Raw genomic sequence first — 20,570 nt, forward strand, 5'->3', positions numbered from 1 at the left:
GAATGCATACAGATGGAGAGGAGGAGGAGGAGAGAGGAGCTCAGTGCATCATGGGAAGTCCCCCAGCAGTCTAGGCCTATAGCAGCATAACTAAGGGCTGATCCAAGGCGAGCCTGGTCGGCCCTAAATATAAGCTTTATCAAAAAGGGAAGTTTTAAGCCTACTCTTAAACATAGAGAGGGTGTCTGCATCCCGGACCGAATCTGGTAGATGGTTCCATAGAAGAGGAGCCTGATAGCTGAAGGCTCTGCCTCCCATTCTACTTTTAAAGACTGTAGGGACCTTGCCTTCACATTCAAATATTACACAGAGTGAATTCACCCTCAGCTCAGAATAAAACCTCTGCTTGTCCTTCCGTTTTAACTCTGTGACTCTGCACAAGACAGCTGTCAGTTTGTTAGAGCAGCTCCTGCACTGAAATCTTTATTGCACATAATGTGTAATCTCAGTTTCAATTTAAACAATCGGTATGAAGCTTTAGACATGTGGGATCAATGAATAATTATCTCTATCACTCATGATGTGATTGGTCACACTGATGGAATATAATTCCTATAATATTGGAGATTATATGTTAATATGCTGAGTGAGCAGGATTGTGATGCAGATGAAGAATGTAGTTTGAAAGTGAGATTTTTAAATAGGGAGCATAATCTTAACGTGTTTTAACAGCATTTCAGTGACAATGTTTAAATTTACTACAGTTGTTGAAGAAGCTGAAATAAAGTCACTGAATGCTGTTGAGCTGAGATACAAATAGATGTCTAAAAATTTAAAATATTCTGTATTTTAACCTCGACACCTTTTCAAGTGCAAATCACCAAACACGTTATTACTGGATCAGACTGAGAGCTACAGTCATGTCTCTATGTCTTTGATCTATATATGTTTTAAATCTTTAACTATATTTTTCATCTTCAGTTGCTGCTTCCTGTGTTTTGTCCGTCAGATTAAAGCTGAACAAATATATTTAAAATGTGATGTAGCTGCAGCCTGATACACAGTCAGATTCCACTTTATCATCATCAAGGAAATGTAAGTCTGGTAAATGATGAATTGATGGACAACACTGAATAAAACTTTATTGTGTAAACTTATTGACACTTTTCCCGCTCTGACACAGGCTCTTTTTTATAGATAAATGTGCAGCGTCCGCACACACATGCATTCATATCTTTAAGTCCACTGGATTAAAATAGAGGTCCTGCCTTTTATTTACCTGTTGCCATAGTGACTCGTAGTATCGGAGCTTGACTGAACCTGCTTTCTGAAACAGGCCCCTGCTCTAGTGCTGCGTCTGAACATATATATATCATCCAACCTGCACACACACACACACACACACACACACACACACACACACACACACACACACACACACACACACACACACCACAGAGCAAATCATAGTCTCCTACATGAGAGAAGAACAAGATTTCATGTTACATTGTGTTTGAATATGTGTTGCTATAATTCAGCAGATCATGCTGTAAATTATGTTGGTGGTTTGGTGTTTGAGCACCTGCCCCTCTAAAGGTCTCTGTACAGCCCTGTTCATACACAATATAATCAATAGTTGTCCAGGCCCTACTTACCACTGTGGTATGCAAAGGTAAGACTCAGGGAGCACTAGCAAGGAAGCTAAAACAATAATCAACAATCAACAATAATCAGAACCTGATTGATAGGAAGGGATGGGCAAGTGAACAGACAAGGGCTGCGTTCAAGATCAGTTTGGGGGAAGTGTTTCCTAGTGCTCCCTACCACACGAAGAACCCTGAAATATTAACTGCACCTTCAGATATTGTAATCAACTTAACCTGCAGCATCTTGTAGCACAGTTACATTACTGCACACAGACACCTGAGAAAGGCTTTTAAAAACATGTTACTTGAACTGAATTCATAGAAGAACAAACTGTAGACTGACTGAGATCTGACTAAAAGTCCTTTGCTCAGTCATGTAGAATAAGGAAGATGAACATGAGCACATGTTGTGATGCATGAATGAAACCTGACTTATCTTTTCACAAGTGTGATGACTGAACTTTGACCTCATGTGTTGATGACTCCTCTCCTCTGTCTCCTCTCACAGGGAGAAGATGATCTGCAGGATCCTTCTGCTCATCAGCCTGACCTCCTGTGTCTGTGGTTAGTTTAAACCTTCAGTTTGACATAAAGATGAACAACAGAATAAACCTTCAGCCTCACAAACATATTTTATGACTTCCATTTTAAAATATGTCAGTGAAAACATTAGAACTATTAAAGCTGGTAGATGACAGTTGGGAAGATCCTCTATCTTCAGTTATTGATTAGATTGTATTAATTATTGGCATCATGCATTACCTTTTTATACTCTTGTATCTTTAAACACTTAGCTGTATTTCTAAATATATATAGGTGGAGTTTAAGGGCTCAAATGTTAAAGTTCTTAGTTTGTCTGGTCCTCACTTTCCCTCTCTGTCTCCTCAACAGGAACATTTGTATTGAACGTGACAGAGACCTCCTACCAGGCAGAGGAGAACCACAACATCACACTGGAATGGATGTTTACAACCAAAACTGACAGTTCCTCCACCGTATCTATAATTATTTGTGAACTGTTAACTGATGTTAAACCCTTGGTCCTGTATCATCTATATGAGGGTGTTGAGGACTCAGAGTTTCAGGATGGACAGTTTGCAGGACGAGTTCAGTGTGACAAAGACGCCCTCAGAGAAGGACGAATCAGACTTCACGTGTTCAGAATCAGGACTGATGACTCGGGTCTGTACCAGTGTGAAGTGAGAACAAATTATGGTTGGAACAGAGGAAAAGGCCGGCTCAATGTCACTGGTAAGATGATTCAGTAAAATTTAGCAGAACTATGAAATATGTTCCAACTTAATGTGTTGTGGTTATTTAGTTTTCTTTAGTGAAATGTTGTTTCTTCACATGAATGACACAGATGTGTTTGGTGTCTTTACAGCAGCGAGGGATTGGCCTGAACCTGAGACACCAAACACAGCGAGTCGGGAAAGGATCGGCCTCTACTGTGTACTGGGACTGACGGCAGCAGCTATATCTGTACTGGCTGTTTATTCATTCACTCTCTGCCTGTTAGATTTATACTCGGTCCAGTGGTGGATTTCAGAAAACTTACAGTTTAGCAGATGGATCAGAGGAAACAGTTTGATTCAATTTTATACCAAAGACACAGAACACACAAGTCTCCCATTGGCTGGCAGGTAACCATAGCAACAACATCGATGCTTCATGCACTTAAATCACAAACTGTAAAAACTAATACTGGAAAAAACACATCCTGCCTTTATTTTCTCCAGTAAGTGGCCATGGTATCAGAGCCATAATGAACCACTGATATACAACAATAACAGACTTGATGGAGGAAACAACATTCTTGATCTTTACCTTGTGTATCATTTTGATATCAGGACTCCTCGTTAAACTTTGTTAGATCTGAAATGTGCACTTTGTTCACTTTATTGAAATAATGCTGAGAAGCATGTCTACCTCATAAATCACCTCATCTGTGTGATTTATTTTCAAATGAAATATAACATTAACATTTATATCCTGTCTATCATGTGCTTGAAGCTTGTAATGAAGTATTCAGGTTAAGACCCTTCAGAGCTGCTTGTTCTCATGTGTTATGAACACTGGTGTTAAACTAGTGCCACACAGGAAGTGATGCGTTTGTTTATAATGACCACAACAATCTTTTCATCATGTTTGTTGATCGTCTAACGTCATGAAAACTGTAAAACTGTGAGTTCTGACCTTCTTTCCAGAATTTATATCTTTAACTTCTCAACATTGATCTTTGTTGTTTTATTGTAATGTGTAATTGAAACTGAGATTTACTGTAGCTGTTTTTAATCCTGTCTGTTACAGTGAGCTCTTATTTACTGTCTGTTATTGATTATCAGTCTTTCACATGTATGTTTGAGAGAAAACCTTTGAACTGGAAACACTGGTATTAAGGATAAAGACCAGCAGAGGGAGCTCTTCACTGGAAGTCAGCTCATCTTGTTTCGAGATCCTCACCTGGCTGCAGGTTACAGCTGTGTGCTCATTTACACCTTTAGACTCATTGAAACATAACAGATGTATCACAGAGATCTGCTACTGTTATGTGTTTTATCAGTGATATTTGCTTAGAATAACAGAAACCAGCAATTTCTCTGTTTAATATCTCAAACTACAACACTGATGAAAGTGCTTTGTGGATGGACTGAAAATGACTTCAAATGTGTTCCAAGCTGTAAATGAATAGTGTCAGGCAAAGCAGTTTACTCCTTGTACCACAGATTAAATACCTTTGAATCACAGTGTAGAAGTTAATAGTCCAAATTCACCCATTCATGATTCTCACAATATCTTCCGTTTTTTTATTTGTAAACAAATTATATCAGACTTTGTGCACACTAAGTGGCATCCATAAAACATCACTGGTGTTGAATTGTAAAATGTAACCATTATAGATTATTTTAGTGTTTACAGTGGAAAAGTAAGTTTCTTGTTCATGAATCTGCTTGGATACTGACCTGCACAGACACATTGAAAAAAAGAGGATCCAAAACATAAAAAACAAACAAGAAATGAATGTCTTTATGTTAGATTACTATATAAAGAAATTGTAGACACACATCCTTTTATCAGAAATGCAAGTTTTATATGTATACAATCATTGACAGTATATAATAAAGTCATTGCAGACAGGAGGTGTTAATTTTGTTTTTAACACAATACTGCCACCTTCTGGACTTTTTCTGAAAGGTTTTTTTTTTTTTAAAAAAAATAGATGAATTAGAAATACTGTATGTTGTCAACTATCTGTTTCATTTCAGACATTTAAGGTAAAATCCCTGTTTCATGTCATTTCAAAAGCTTTTTTGAATAAAATGACATTGTGTGATTCAACAAAAGAGTGAAATAAATGCAAGAAATCAGTGCTGTAATTCCCTGTAATGCAAGGGTGGAATATAAAAAATATCTCTAACTTTACTGTCTATGTTAATACTTTGACAGGGGAGTGTGTGCAGGCAGGCAGCCGACTGTGGGAGGGTGAAGAGGGAGCTGAGAGACAGATGATGGAGGGGAGTTGGTGGTAGGAGCAGCCATGGGGGACAGTCCTCTGTGGCTGGGGAGGGAGAGAGCCTCCATGTGAGGTTCAGGAGGTGACTGGGGACCTTGCTGTTTGGGTCCTGGCTGTTGCTGCAGGATCTTGCTGTTTTCAGCCGGCAACTGCTCTCTGTCCACCCTGACCAGAGCTCTACAACACACAGTCAGAGCAATAGAAAGGACTGTGTACATGCAAGTAGAGACTAGAGACATAATTAATGTGTTATATCAGTTTGGGAAAAGTATTTGTGGTGGACCTGTTTGATATTGTTCCATGTTGACCAGTCTACATTTTAGTGTGAAGAAATCATGTGTGTTTGGGGGGAAATCATAGGATTTTGTTTTGCCTCTTTACTGCCACCTGCGGTCAAAAGTGTCAATAGTGCTGTCAAAAAGTGCAGTAATTATAAAGTGAAAACGGCTCCTATTAAACAATAATTTGCTGCATTATAAAGTGACTTTATCAATAAATGTGATACATGTCCTGATCACATTTATGGATTATGCTAGTCAAGGCAGCAATATTTCTCTGAGCAGTTATGAATATATTTAGAAAACAGGATCCAATGACTCCCTGAACGTAAGGAAAACAGGGAAGAGAATAAATAGTAGAAGCTGGTGAGTGTTGGAAACACATTAGATGGTTTTGGACTTTTTACAGGCAATGTTGGACGTAAGAAAAAAATGAAAGTTAGATGAGTGTTAAGGGAATGAATAAAGAGAAGCACTTCCTGAAGGAGTCTGAGTCTATGTAACCCTCTGGTAACTTGGGAACACTCTCTTTATTATATGGTCCCCCCGGATTGCCCCTATCATCCTGTAGATGATAAAAAGGTAAACACACACTTTACCTTTATATTTCAACATGACCACATCCGCAGCTTCTGTCTCTGTCTCATTCTCTCACTTACACTCTCCTCCATTCACCAGCTTAGAAAGACACAAAAAAAACATACAAACACACAAAATGAACAAAAGTCACTGTCTATTTAGAGTCTAAACTCAGAGAGAACAATTTAATTGCATAATACCAGGTAAGGCTTAATTTAAGAGTAATGACTGACTATCTTGTAATATAATATTGTGTGTAAATATACATTTCATTAAATAATAAATATGATGCACACAGCTCACAGCATGACTTAATAGTTAGGGGAGAACTGGGTAAATCGAGCCAGTGGGTAAAATGAGACACCCCCTTTATCTAGATAACCATAAACAAAAGTAATAATGTGACCACAAATAAAGAAAGTATAGTTCACATCACTCAATCCATCTTGGACTCCAGCACATGGAGAGAGTGGTCAGAAAAACAGAGCAAAAAAAAACAAACAGATTTTTGTCATGTCAAGTGAATTCATCATGTTACTAAAGTTATCAGTCTTGTAAAATAGATAAGTTTTGGACATTATTACATGTTGATTTAAGTCAGTGTAAGCTATAAAACAAGGTCAAAAACTTAGCATAATTGTGGATCTGAACCACTGTCTGAAACAGTTTTGTCAAAATGGAGGTTGTGGGGTAAAACGTGCCAGTGATGTTGGAGCAAGTTGAGTCAATGGTTCAATTTACCCCCAAAAATGATTTTCTGATATTCCAGAGACTAGACACACTGTTCCTGTTAATGTTTGATCACCGTTACAAGTGTTACAATGTTGATGAATAAATACCTAATTGTTGACTAATGTTAAGTTTAAGTCACACACAAACATGCTGTACATACAGACGGGTGACAGATTAAAGGAAAAACCAACATAAAGTGTTTTAGTAAGGTGTTGGACCACCATGTGTCACCAGAACAGCTTCAATACACCTTGGCATTGATTCTACAAGTCTCTGAAACTCTTCTGGAGCGATGAACACTATTCTTCAAAGATATTCCCTCATGTGGTGTTTTGATGATGGTGGTGGAGAGCACTGTCTAACACCTCAGTCCAAAATCTCTCATAGGTTTCAATTGGTTTGAGATCTGGTGACTGTGAAGGTCATAGCATATGATTCACATCATCTTCATACTCATCAGACCATTCAGTGACCTCTCATGTCCTATGGATGGGGACATCCTGGAAGAGACCACTCCCATCAGGATAGAAATGTTTCATCATAAGATAAAGGTGATCACTCACAACATCTTTGTATTGATTAGCAGTGATTCTTCCCTCTAAGGGGTCAAGTGGACAGAGCCACCAGACCCCCTCACTGTAGGGGTCAAGCATTCAGACCTGGAGCAGTCTTTCCTTTAATTTGTCACCTGTCTGTAGACACAAAAGCACACACATTCTTTCTGTATCTACAGTAACACACAAAGATCAGTTTAATCTTTACTGAAAATGTGTGTCCCTGCCCTGCCTCTTTACATACAACCATGCCATTCAGTACAACACTGGAAACAACATTGAAAAGTGACTCAAACGTGCCCTCTGCAGACCTGAACCAGTGGACCAGATATTATAACTTCTCATCACTATTATATCTCACAAATATAGTTTACAAGATGATACTTTGAATATTCCATCTTTTTGGAACATGAAATCAATTAAAATCCCACTTTTACAATAAAAAAGTAAGCTGGTTGCATGATGTGAGTTTGGGACAATATATAGTAACTGGTGGTGGAGGTATGTACAGAAAAAGAAGGTAGCCTGTTTCACACTTAATCCTTTTGTTTTGTTGACACTGACTTCACTTTCTAAATGTTTGGGGTCACAGTACAGACCCTACTGCTGAATGAGTAAAAATAATAAAAACTGTAACAAATTTCCCCCTTTTATTCATACTTTATTAAAACCAATATGTACAAACGTATTGAATGTTTGCCACAAACTTGCACATTTTCTGACAGTGAGAAAATACAGAATACAGAAATGGCCATAAAGCATTGTTATTACACCAAATAAGGTGATATTTCTTGTTTTATACATGCATGAACAAAGTCATTTTGTTTGGCAAAAAGTCATTCACAGACAGAAATGTACATGATGTCTAAATGTTCACATTACTTATATTTGGGTTTAATTACACCCCATAGAGGTCTAAAAGGAGTGAGAGGACTAAGTCATTGACTTCTTATTAACAAACTGTTATAAAGCTTCAATAACTGAAAGGTAGTGCTGTGTAAAAACTACTACCAACACCAATCACAGAAAATCAACTGTAATTATCAATGTTTTACAGCTGGGGACCCCTAACAGAAGTAATGCATAATTTTCTGCCGCGGACTTCTGAAACATGTCATCAGTTTAAAATCATGTTTATATGCATTTCTCATTTCTCAATTATGCAAAGTCATTAAATGTCAAGCTGATAACACAACAGTAAGTACAGTATGTGTGTGAACTGTTAAAATAGGCTCCAGGACAACCAATAGAATGATGGTATGTTTATTTAAAGATATGAAAATACAAAATCTTTAGAGCTCAAACAAACCAATTTTAGAATTGATATAATAGAATTGATTAGAAGAATTTTTAGTTTAAGCTGCATGGACACGTTGAGAAGGAGGGCTGTCATCAGTTAGTCCAGGATCACAGTCAGCGTCCCTGAAGGTGTAAAAAGTCAGCCCAAAATCAGTTCCCTTACTGTATATCTACAATTGCACGTACTGTGAGGAATATGCTGCCTGCTAAATGTTCACTAACCTCTCACTGGTTTATCCAGAGCTTTGCATGCTTCTTAGGGGTTCAGTCACACCAGACTCACTGAAACAAGTTCATATTAAAAAGCAGAAAGTGTTTCTTTTCTGTAACATCACAGTTTAAAATATGAATAAAGGAATTTTATGAATAAGACATAATTTCACTTACTTTGCTGGCTGTTGATTGCGGTCTCTGTTTCTCTTTTTACAGCAGAAATATGCAGTGAGACCAAAGACTAATATTAGTGCTAAACCTGTGGAATCAAGAAGTTGACATTTAATATAATTGTATAAATATACAATAAATGCAGCCCATGATAAAATTTAGATCTCACCTGGCTGTCTTTAGTTTAGGCAGCATTTGAAAGACAAGTAATTCAGCCATGAGAGAAAGCAAGTAGACAGAGGATGGCAGAGTAAAAGCAAGTAGGATTAGTTGCAAAAAGACAGATTTTACAGAATTGAATAATAACACTTCATGGCAGACATGGGTAACAGTAACAGTAACTTATCCAGAAGTGGAAAAAACATGACATAGACAGACAAAGTATCACATTTATTGGTGTTCAGTACTTACCAAAAACTCCCCAAAGTCCCCATTTTGCATGGTCCTCCCTGACATTTTGTTGATCCTTGGTGGAGATGGGAGGTGATGTAGGAGCTGGAGGAAAGAGGAAAAGCTCCAGTCAATAGTCAATCACATCAGCGGGCAGCAGGATGAAAGGTGTGTATCTGCGTGAAAAGCTTACCATTGATAAAATCACAAATGTTGCTACTGTCTAGTTGAAAAAAACAAGAGAAGTGTTACATAGTGTCAATCAACATACTGTACGAGTTGGATAGAAACATTTCATTGAGAACACATATAACTCTAGGATTTCATTTGCATGAAGAGTGTTTTGTTTTGCTTTTTGTGACATGTGCACTGATTTCAAGTCAGCAAAAAGTGGCAGCAGAGTGTTTTCAAGAGTTCAAATGTGGATGGTCTGGTAACTTTTAGCAGTGGGCAGAGATTTAATTTCCCTTCAACAAGAAATGATTACAACAAACAGTGCCCTCAGCTGGAACCATCAGTCCCTGACAACAAAGAAACTTTAAAACTGTATAAAGCACCCTCTCATCAGTCGACTGCTATCTTTACTGTGAGAGATTATAAGCCCGAGCATGATATGCAGCACCGAATCTAGTTTGAAACAATTACGTTTACATGCACACTAGCATCCTGCTTTTATCCTTTGATCATATTCAGGATGTAATGTTCTCATTGAACATGGGTCATCATTACAATGTTTATCTTCCTTTTGTTTGTTTTATGGACAAACTTCACATGACAGACTAAACAAAAACTTCGATATTAAGTTTTTAATGTGCAAATACAATAAAAACTCCTAAAACACCATTAAAGCTGGGATACTGGTGTGCATGTAAACACACTTGATCTGTGCAATCTGTTGTTTTCTGAGCCAGGTGTGAATGATTTCAAGAAAATCACACTGAACAGTATTTTAAGGGCTTAGAAAGTAAATACCTGGACATTTTTCGGTCTTCATATATTCATTGGCCCCTTCAAACTGACAGACACTATCTGTATTCCTGGAAATGAATGCCCGACCGTCATGCTGGCAGACAGTATTGGGTGGTGGAAGGCCTGTGCAACTTCTGATGTCAGTGTTACTGAAGACCAGCTCATCATTGCAAAACACACGAGTCACATCAGTGGCACATCCTGGGGTCTCACAGAAAAACAGTTGCACAGGACTGTGTCCACCTGTAACATCATACATCTATGAAGTAACTCACATAAACTGAAAGGAAACATCTTTTTTTTGATGAAGAGAATGACATAAACAAGAGAGGACGTACCCTGACCTGCAGTCACTGGAAAGCACTGAGTGAGTGTAAGAGCACACAGCAGCAGAAAGAGGAAGATTTGCTCTGTCAAGACAAAATTACAAACTCAATCTAAGGCTGGTGGTTGAGATCGGACCCAGTTTAAAGTTGGTAAATTGTCAGAAACCTACCTTTCATGTGAGAGATCGGTACTGTGAAGCTTTTCTGGGCTGTCCTGTTGGAGACACATTCAGTTTCCCGTCAGAAACTTCGCATCACAGAATTCCTAATTATCCCCCACCATGACACCCTTCATGTTGAGCACAACCTTTACAGCACACCACTTCCTTTACTGGAATTTGGTGTTAGCCTCAACTGAAATGTGTCTTCCCTGTTTAAAACCACAACACACAACTCATAATGAACAAATACTGTATGTATTGATGTTCCTGTTTGTGAGGCTTGTTACACAAAAAAAATTTACAAAAATGTATAAAAACTGTTTTTAAGTCATTTGAAACCCAAATGGTGAATCTTTCACATGGAAAAAAGCGAGTTAGAGTCAGTTGGTGAGGAAGTGGTATTTACTGTTAATGTTATCAAACAGGACTGAACATATCTATTTACAGTATTTCAATCAAAAAACAAAATTTTCATGTTGCCATTCAAACATTGGATAGCACCACTTAAAATGAACTATAACCAATGACTTACCCCATTTCTTGCTCTGAGATAACGTTTCCTCTTTCCAAGTGATGGTCCGCTCAGTACGAATATGCACGACCTAAACAATAACACAAAGCACAAATGTACGTTTAGTTGGATTTAGCAGTGCTACAGACAGCAACCCGATGAGACGGGAACAGGGGGGCGGCTCCCCCAAAGCTGACTAAAATGACCACACCTGCGAGACTTTTTACACATTAGAATTCCAATATCTGTCATAAAAAGTAACATATTTTATTTTTTGTGTGTATGAAGACAATTGACATTTAGTGTTACAGTTAATTTTCCAGGGTTTAGAGAAAACCATGACATTTTTTAATTATTTTTTTATATCAGTATTTACATTGATGCACAAAGCTTGACAAAAATGAATTTAAATATCTTAACATTTTATATAAATTAAAAAAGGAAAATGTATAAAATGACAGTTTTAGTGATGTTGTGGTGAGGACATTTTGTAAGAACAAGTGATGAAAAACATAAAAAATAAACATGTTCCAGATTAAAATCTTTACGACCATATGCAATTCTGTGGACCTGCTTCTATGTATTACAGTCTCTGATGGTTAAAATGAAAATTCATAGAGGTTGATTTCTTTTATGTTGGGAGAGTCAAAAGTGACCGCAGTTGCAGAAACACCCTTACATGTTCAGACGCAGCGCTAGAGCAGATCAATAGGACGAGATATTTGTTCATCCTGTTATTGAACAAGTGGAACACAGCTTTGGACCCCCATTCCTCCCGCCGATTAAAAACAACAACACATTTGGTCTTTGCAAACAGAAATCATGTACGTGTTTATTTGCATATAGAGCGGAGAAGTGAGATCTGATCACAAGCAGTCACTCAAGACGCATGTCAATGTCAGGTGTAAACTGTTTTTCTTTCTTTCAACTCCACTACATCCTGCAATTCTTCCTCACTTCTATCTCCTCTCTCCTGATTCCTTCACTCACTCAGGAAATGTAAAAAGTCTTCCATGTAAAAATCGGAGTGAGGATGAAGCAGAACTTTAACACGTATGGTGATAATTACAGTAATTGTGGACAAACAACACACAGTGGGAATGCATAAGCAGTCAAGCTATCCAAACTATCAAACTGCATTAACATTACTGTCATGTAAAGGAACAGCACTAGATAAATGGGACGCTTAAAACAACACTAATGTCAATTTAAAAAACTTTAGCTTTACTGAAGAGTTTTCGCTGCTACTTCGTTGTGTTTTGTCAAACACATTATAATTTGATGCTGCATATTGTCTCTGCATGTGCCAGTGTATAAAGGCATTTATCATATAAAATGCAGTCAGCTTTTGTGTGTATTCACAAATATCAGGTCAATCAATTCACTAAAATGCATGTTTCACGTTTAAAAAAGTAAATTAAAAACTACTTACAGTGTGACAACAGCAGAGAGAAGTGCAGAAAATCTGGAGACATGATGATGTAAACAGCTGCAGAGCTTCACGGAGAAGGTTAGTGAGCTGGGAGAGAAACACAGACAGACCTCCGACAGATTTGCAGTGTCTCTTGTATACTTTTCCCTTAAATTGTTTAGATTTAGGCCCACCCCTCATGTCAGCATGAAGTGCTTGAAGTGCTGAAAGTCCTTTGCTATATTCTGCAAACGCAACTTGTTGTATTGCTAATTTGTTTACCTCGTTTGCATCAAAAAGTACCTATTACTATTTCTCTTGAAACATGGCCAGTTACATAAGTGGCGTAGTCTGGAGGAAGTAACTAACCGTAACACTAATGTCAATTTAAAAAACTTTAGCTTTACTGAAGAGTTTTCGCTGTTACTTCGTTGTGTTTTGTCAAACACATTATAATTTGATGCTGCATATTGTCTCTGCATGTGCCAGTGTATAAAGGTGGAGGACCATATTAATGTGTAAAATGTCTCTTGTTGGTCTCCTCTTGCTGCTGTTTTGTCTAATTTTAGGTTTGTTCTAAGTGTCAGCCATATTTAACACTGTTCTACATTTTAGAACCAACTGCTATCCTTACTTTGTTTGCTAAACTGTAGTTTTATTTCTTTGCCAGTTTATTGTTTCTTCCCTGTTATAGTTGTAGTTAAACACACTAAGACACATGAGTGGTTCATGTGTTTACTGTGTGAGTGTGTTTAGGTTGTTGTGACTACATGGTGAGTATACAGCAACACCTCTAAGCTCTCCTCAGTGTAGCCTGACATCCCATTTACCAGCCTCAGCACATCAGGGTTTAGTCTTGTTTGTCCAGCCTGGTCGCCAGAATAAAACGTTGGCACTGTACGTTTCTGCAAATCACAGAAACGCTGAATATCTACGTTTCAACACGTGAAATATGTAGCATATTAACATTTCAATAAAATTTATCACATCATTTCTACAAAACGTGTTATATCGAAATCTCCAAAATACGTATCATCTCAACATTTCTAAAGTGACGTAGTTCACATGTGATCTATATGAGTCGATCTTTCCTATTAGGAAGAGGAGGGGCAGGTGGATGGTTAGTAACTTTCTGCAGCAGAGAACAAACCGAAACCAAACCGACAAAAGCAGGTGTATTTAGCGAGACGCCAGGACATTTGCAGCCGTTTTTCTGGCGAGAAAACCGGCTTTTTTTAGTGAGACATCATATTCAACGTTTCTGTACTTTGCAGAAACGTTCAATGCCAACGTTTTCTTCTGGCGACTGGGTTGGTTTATCTTTATTTTGAACACTGAAGTCAATTTCAATAAAAGATTCTATCAATAACTTATAGTCACCTCTTATCTCTATATTGAATGTTTAACCACTAATTTTCTTTTCAGACACATTTACCAGTTGTTTTATTTGATTTAATACTGTAGTTGTTGGGGGTAGGTGGACGGAGTTCCCAGCATGTTAGACATTGTGTTTACAGACATAAGTTTAGGTAAATTGTGTTCTAAATCACCACAGATGTTATCTGGTACACAGTGATTAGTGTTACTGTTCTCCACACAAACTCTACGATGTTTCTAATAGTTAACAGTTTGCTGTTATGGAATGAAGCATCTAACACCATGAGTGAAGTTGTGGTCGCGGTTAGTTACTTCCTCCAGACTACGCCACTTGTGGAACTGGCCATGTTTCAAGAGAAATAGTAGTGGGTACTTTTTGATGCAAACGAGGTAAACAAATTAGCAGTACAACAAGTTGCAATTGCAGAATATAGTAAAGGACTTCAAGCACTTCATGCTGACATGAGGGGCGGGCCTAATTCTAAACAATTTAAGGGAAAAGTATACAAGAGACACTGCAAATCTGTCGGAGGTCTGTCTGTGTTTCTCTCCCAGCTCACTAACCTTCTCCGTGAAGCTCTGCAGCTGTTTACATCATCATGTCTCCAGATTTTCTGCACTTATCTCTGCTGTTGTCACACTGTAAGTAGTTTTTAATTTACTTTGTTAAACGTGAAACATGCATTTTAGTGAATTGATTGACCTGATATTTGTGAATACACACAAAAGCTGACTGCATTTTATATGATAAATGCCTTTATACACTGGCACATGCAGAGACAATATGCAGCATCAAATTATAATGTGTTTGACAAAACACAACGAAGTAGCAGCGAAAACTCTTCAGTAAAGCTAAAGTTTTTTAAATTGACATTAGTGTTGTTTTAAGCGTCCCATTTATCTAGTGCTGTTCCTTTACATGACAGTAATGTTAATGCAGTTTGATAGTTTGGATAGCTTGACTGCTTATGCATTCCCACTGTGTGTTGTTTGTCCACAATTACTGTAATTATCACCATACGTGTTAAAGTTCTGCTTCATCCTCACTCCGATTTTTACATGGAAGACTTTTTACATTTCCAGAGTGAGTGAAGGAATCAGGAGAGAGGAGACAGAAGTGAGGAAGAATTGCAGGATGTAGTGGAGTTGAAAGAAAGAGAAACAGTTTAGTTTCAGTTTAGTACGTAAATGTAAGACTCAGGGAGCACTAGCAAGGAAGCTAAAACAATAATCAACAATAATCAGAACCTGATTGATAGGAAGGGATGGGCAAGTGAACAGACAAGGGCTGCGTTCAAGATCAGTTTGGGAGAAGTGTTTCCTAGTGCTCCCTACCACACGAAGAACCGTGAAATATTAACTGCACCTTCAGATATTGTAATCAACTTAACCTGCAGCAAATGCAAAGGTCACATCACACAACCATCTGACAGTCATCCTTAATGAGGACTTATTGTGCTAATTAGGAGTTCCAAGCTCTTGTCAAATAATATTTCTCATCTATTTAGGGTGTAAGGTTTCCAAAATCTAATTTAACAATGCATTGCCTTTCCTCATGTACAGTTTATAATGTGTACATATTGTAAATAAATCCCTATTTTTATGAGAGAAAGTTTGACTCTTGTGTGTGTCCATCCTGATAGGTAATCCAACCCAGTGAACAATGAGTTGTGATGTTCAAACCTCAAACAAGTCTGAAATGAACCAAACACTCTACAAACTTGTGTTCTCTACTAGCACCTCTGTATGTTGTAACCAAGTTACAACTAATCACATATAATTTTTTGCATGTTGTTACTCTAAGTATGCTTTACTGTTATGTATTTGTACATGTTCTATTGTATATATTTCATATACTTAATTACAACACAGAATCTGTAGTAAGAGTTCATGTGAGGCACTGCTCTGAACCAGACTGTCTGAATCTTTATTGGCAAGAAAGGGCCACAACATTTTGTTTTATGATCTTCACACAAAACAGAAACACACAAATAGATGTTATAAGAAAAGATGATACATTGTAAAATATATATATAGAGAGAAAGAAAGAATATAAGGTGAGCAAAAATAAATTATTTCAAAAAAATCTCAGTCAGCAAATAAAAAAATCCTCAAAAAAAAGCAAATATCACAAAGGTGTAAATGAGCACACAGCTGTAACCTGCAGCCAGGTGAGGATCTCTAAACAAGATGAGCTGACTTCCAGTGAAGAGCTCCCTCTGCTGGTCTTTATCCTTAATACCAGTGTTTCCAGTTCAAAGGTTTTCTCTCAAACATACATGTGAAAGACTGATAATCAATAACAGACAGTAAATAAGAGCTCAGTTCAATTCAGTTCAAGTAACATGTTTTTAAAAGCCTTTCTCAGGTGTCTGTGTGCAGTAATGTAACTGTGCTACAAGATGCTGCAGGTTAAGTTGATTACAATATCTGAAGGTGCAGTTAATATTTCACGGTTCTTCGTGTGGTAGGGAGCACTAGGAAACACTTCCCCCAAACTGATGTTGAACGCAGCCCTTGTCTGTTCACTTGCCCATCCCTTCCTATCAGTCAGGTTCTGATAAATGGTAAATGATGAATTGATGGACAACACTGAATAAAACTTTATTGTGTTAACTTATTGACACTTTTCCCGCTCTGACACAGGCTCTTTTTTAAAGATAAATGTGCAGCGTCGACACACACACTTACCACTGTGGTATGCAAAGGTAAGACTCAGGGAGCACTAGCAAGGAAGCTAAAACAATAATCAACAATAATCAGAACCTGACTGATAGGAAGGGATGGGCAAGTGAACAGACAAGGGCTGCGTTCAACATCAGTTTGGGGGAAGTGTTTCCTAGTGCTCCCTACCACACGAAGAACCCTGAAATATTAACTGCACCTTCAGATATTGTAATCAACTTAACCTGCAGCATCTTGTAGCACAGTTACATTACTGCACACAGACACCTGAGAAAGGCTTTTAAAAACATGTTACTTGAATTGAATTCATAGAAGAACAAACTGTAGACTGACTGAGATCTGACTAAAAGTCCTTTGCTCAGTCATGTAGAATAAGGAAGATGAACATGAGCACATGTTGTGATGCATGAATGAAACCTGACTTATCTTTTCACAAGTGTGATGACTGAACTTTGACCTCATGTGTTGATGACTCCTCTCCTCTGTCTCCTCTCACAGGGAGAAGATGATCTGCAGGATCCTTCTGCTCATCAGCCTGACCTCCTGTGTCTGTGGTTAGTTTAAACCTTCAGTTTGACATAAAGATGAACAACAGAATAAACCTTCAGCCTCACAAACATATTTTATGACTTCCATTTTAAAATATGTCAGTGAAAACATTAGAACTATTAAAGCTGGTAGATGACAGTTGGGAAGATCCTCTATCTTCAGTTATTGATTAGATTGTATTAATTATTGGCATCATGCATTACCTTTTTATACTCTTGTATCTTTAAACACTTAGCTGTATTTCTAAATATATATAGGTGGAGTTTAAGGGCTCAAATGTTAAAGTTCTTAGTTTGTCTGGTCCTCACTTTCCCTCTCTGTCTCCTCAACAGGAACATTTGTATTGAACGTGACAGAGACCTCCTACCAGGCAGAGGAGAACGACAACATCACACTGGAATGGATGTTTACAACCAAAACTGACAGTTCCTCCACCGTACTTATAATTAATTGTCAAGTGTTAACTGATGTTCAACCCTTGGTCCTGTATCATCTATATGAGGGTGTTGAGGACTCAGAGTTTCAGGATGGACAGTTTGCAGGACGAGTTCAGTGTGACAAAGACGCCCTCAGAGAAGGACGAATCAGACTTCATGTGTCCAGAATCAGGACTGATGACTCGGGTCTGTACCAGTGTGAAGTGAGAACAGATTATGGTTGGAACAGAGGAAAAGGCCGGCTCAATGTCACTGGTAAGATGATTCAGTAAAACTCTGCAGAACTATGAAATATGTTCCAACTTAATATGTTGTGGTTATTTAGTTTTCTTTAGTGAAATGTTGTTTCTTCACATGAATGACACAGATGTGTTTGGTGTCTTTACAGCAGCGAGGGATTGGCCTGAACCTGAGACACCAAACACAGCGAGTCGGGAAAGGATCGGCCTCTACTGTGTACTGGGACTGACAGCAGCAGCTATATCTGTACTGGCTGTTTATTCATTCACTCTCTGCCTGTTAAACAAGATTTATACTCGGTCCAGTGGTGGATTTCAGAAAACTTGCAGCTCAGCAGATGGATCAGAGGAAACAGTTTGATTCACTTTTATACCAAAGACACAGAACATACAAGTTTCCCATTGGCTAGCAGGTAACCATAGCAACAACCTTGATGCTTCATGCACTCCCCTCTCTTCCTCTCTCTTCCCCCAACTGAACTCTGCCTCACATGACATGGACTTTGGGGCTCATCAGAACTGAGCTAGGATGACCCACAGTTTTTCCTCAAGACGATAGTCTGAAATCTGCCACGCATCAGACGCTCTGTTGGATTAAGGACTTTGCTTTGTATTAACTGTCATCTGGTGTCAAGTGCGTGTAGCGCAAGTGAGTGAAGTGTTTGAGAATGTTGTTATAGTTGCTGTTCGTTAGTGAATCGTTTCTGTTTGCTGATCTAAAGGGCTCATATTCATGTATTCTGCCGACTGGGTAGCCTCATATTAACAGCTACTGTTACCCACAGTTGCTAAGGCATCATGTCTCAAGCATACAGTTAGGACTTTATGTTTGGCTTGTGTTGTGTAATATTTACTATATTATCGATAGAATAGCGGACTGAACGGACACTTGTGGGTCCGCTCGTTAATTAACGGGCGTCCACAACCCGTCAGTTAAACAGCTCGTTCAAGCCCCGTATTGATGTCATGCATGTCTACTACTGGCCAATAGATGGCGCTGTTGCACTGCTGAGTGACATTAACCCACTGTTAGAGGGAATATGCTGCTTCAGCCTCAGATATGCTTGTTTAATACATGGTCACATTATTTATCAGCTGTTTGTCAGTTGTATTATCTTGTATAGTGGAAATTTATACATTCAGAAAGTAATATAGTTTACCATTTCTACGTCAGCCTGTTATGTTTTCATACGTATATCTGACATGTTTGTTCTGATTTATTATGTTCATTTACACAGAACCACTGAGGCATCAGACTGTACAAGGATTGTGGTTGTGATGGTGACAGTAAGTCAAGTACAAATTCAAGACATCTGCGTGATTCTGATCGATCACCTGCAGCAGGTTCTGTGTGAACAAATCCAGCACATAGTCATAGCAGGGTAACTAGAACTTCCTCACATAGAGTATGTATGTATAAAGGGGATGAACATTGAGATAACTATATGTATGTTAAAGAGTATGAACACATGGTAATTATTTAAGTTGTGTATGATGGACACCAGGCTGTCTAGTTGGACTATTCATGATAAACATTAAGTTCATTGATTAAGTATAGAAGGATCAGATAAGTATTTTACTTCTTTCTGACTGCAGGTAGAATCTTCTCTGGGTTTCTGCTGGGTGCTCTGGTTTCCTCCCACTATCAAAGACATGTAGGCTATGTTACGCCCAGGCCACACAGCCTACCTCCACCTTTGCGTGACGGCTCCCTCGCTGAACTGCTGCGGCCTGCAAGCATGTGTTGTCCACACAGACAGCTCTGCTACTGGCAGCCCTATGTTTCTACATTGAGTATTGAGTTTGCCTTTGATAATGGCCATCAATAATAGAATGTTTCATTTCATGTTATTGTAAATTTCATTTATATGTAGTTTAGACAGAAAAAGGTTCACAAGTTTGTGCTCAATGGAAAAACAAACAACAAAAAAGGGCTTACTCATATATATTTTTTAATGTCTGTGACATTGCCCTATTCTACAGATATAGACATTGAAACTATATTAAAAGATGTAATGTTGTTGGTATGATGTCAATATGACTGTCAACAGATCATTTTCACTGTCTATTTTTGCTGAGAAAAGCCTCACACGGGAAGAAATAGGCAACACACCAAATCTCTAGATGATGCACAGCTGCAGTTACGCCTGAGCTGCGCGGCTCAGGTGCTACCAGGTGTGCTCCTGTCAGTTCACCTGACCACTGGTGCTGGCAAAACAACTGGAGTTGGTTCCTGAGCGAGGCACTGTGGCTGCCCACTGCTCCTAGTGTAGAGGATGGGTCAAATGCAAAGGTCACATCACACAACCATCTGACAGTCATCCTTAATGAGGACTTATTGTGCTAATTAGGAGTTCCAAGCTCTTGTCAAATAATATTTCTCATCTATTTAGGGTGTAAGGTTTCCAAAATCTAATTTAACAATGCATTGCCTTTCCTCATGTACAGTCTATAATGTGTACATATTGTAAATAAATCCCTATTTTTATGAGAGAAAGTTTGACTCTTTTGTGTGTCCATCCTGATAGGTAATCCAACCCAGTGAACAATGAGTTGTGATGTACAAACCTCAAACAAGTCTGAAATGAA

The 20,570-nt window shown here is 38.2% G+C and overlaps 2 protein-coding genes across 3 annotated transcripts; one reads left to right on the forward strand and one right to left on the reverse strand.

Annotated features, from left to right (window-relative positions):
- The first annotated feature begins 2,115 nt into the window (after positions 1 to 2,115).
- On the forward strand, positions 2,116 to 3,449 carry LOC122987331 (butyrophilin-like protein 8). The gene is made up of 4 exons (XM_044359152.1): positions 2,116 to 2,150; positions 2,478 to 2,837; positions 2,971 to 3,100; positions 3,437 to 3,449. Exons 2-4 carry the CDS (start codon positions 2,549 to 2,551, stop codon positions 3,447 to 3,449), a joined length of 432 nt encoding a protein of 143 aa, XP_044215087.1. The 5' UTR covers positions 2,116 to 2,150; positions 2,478 to 2,548.
- A 5,189-nt stretch (positions 3,450 to 8,638) lies between these two features.
- LOC122987426 lies at positions 8,639 to 12,876 on the reverse strand. 2 transcript variants are annotated; one of them, XM_044359315.1, is made up of 11 exons: positions 12,716 to 12,876; positions 11,305 to 11,374; positions 10,782 to 10,825; positions 10,624 to 10,695; positions 10,289 to 10,528; positions 9,510 to 9,539; positions 9,338 to 9,421; positions 9,096 to 9,103; positions 8,930 to 9,014; positions 8,765 to 8,824; positions 8,639 to 8,665 (listed from the first exon to the last, which is right to left on the reverse strand). In XM_044359315.1, the coding sequence occupies exons 2-9, from the start codon at positions 11,307 to 11,309 to the stop codon at positions 9,009 to 9,011; spliced, it is 489 nt and encodes a 162-aa protein (XP_044215250.1). In that variant the 5' UTR covers positions 11,310 to 11,374; positions 12,716 to 12,876; the 3' UTR covers positions 8,639 to 8,665; positions 8,765 to 8,824; positions 8,930 to 9,008. The 2 variants fall into 2 exon arrangements, with proteins under 2 accessions (XP_044215250.1, XP_044215249.1); XM_044359314.1 differs by lacking the exon at positions 9,096 to 9,103.
- Positions 12,877 to 20,570: the final 7,694 nt, after the last annotated feature.

Source organism: Thunnus albacares, chromosome 8 (assembly GCF_914725855.1).
Source record: "Thunnus albacares chromosome 8, fThuAlb1.1, whole genome shotgun sequence".
NCBI lineage: Eukaryota > Metazoa > Chordata > Actinopteri > Scombriformes > Scombridae > Thunnus > Thunnus albacares.

Excerpts from the sequence above, each read along its gene's own strand:
- LOC122987331 (XM_044359152.1), top strand. The coding sequence starts at position 2,549 with ATGTTTACAACCAAAACTGACAGTTCCTCCACCGTATCTATAATTATT. Across the intron at positions 2,838-2,970 it reads AGGCCGGCTCAATGTCACTG|CAGCGAGGGATTGGCCTGAA; the intron begins GTAAGATGATTC and ends GTGTCTTTACAG.
- LOC122987426 (XM_044359314.1), bottom strand. Across the intron at positions 9,540-10,288 it reads GAAGACCGAAAAATGTCCAG|ACAGTAGCAACATTTGTGAT; the intron begins GTATTTACTTTC and ends TTTTTCAACTAG. Across the intron at positions 9,422-9,509 it reads CATTTGTGATTTTATCAATG|CTCCTACATCACCTCCCATC; the intron begins GTAAGCTTTTCA and ends TCTTTCCTCCAG.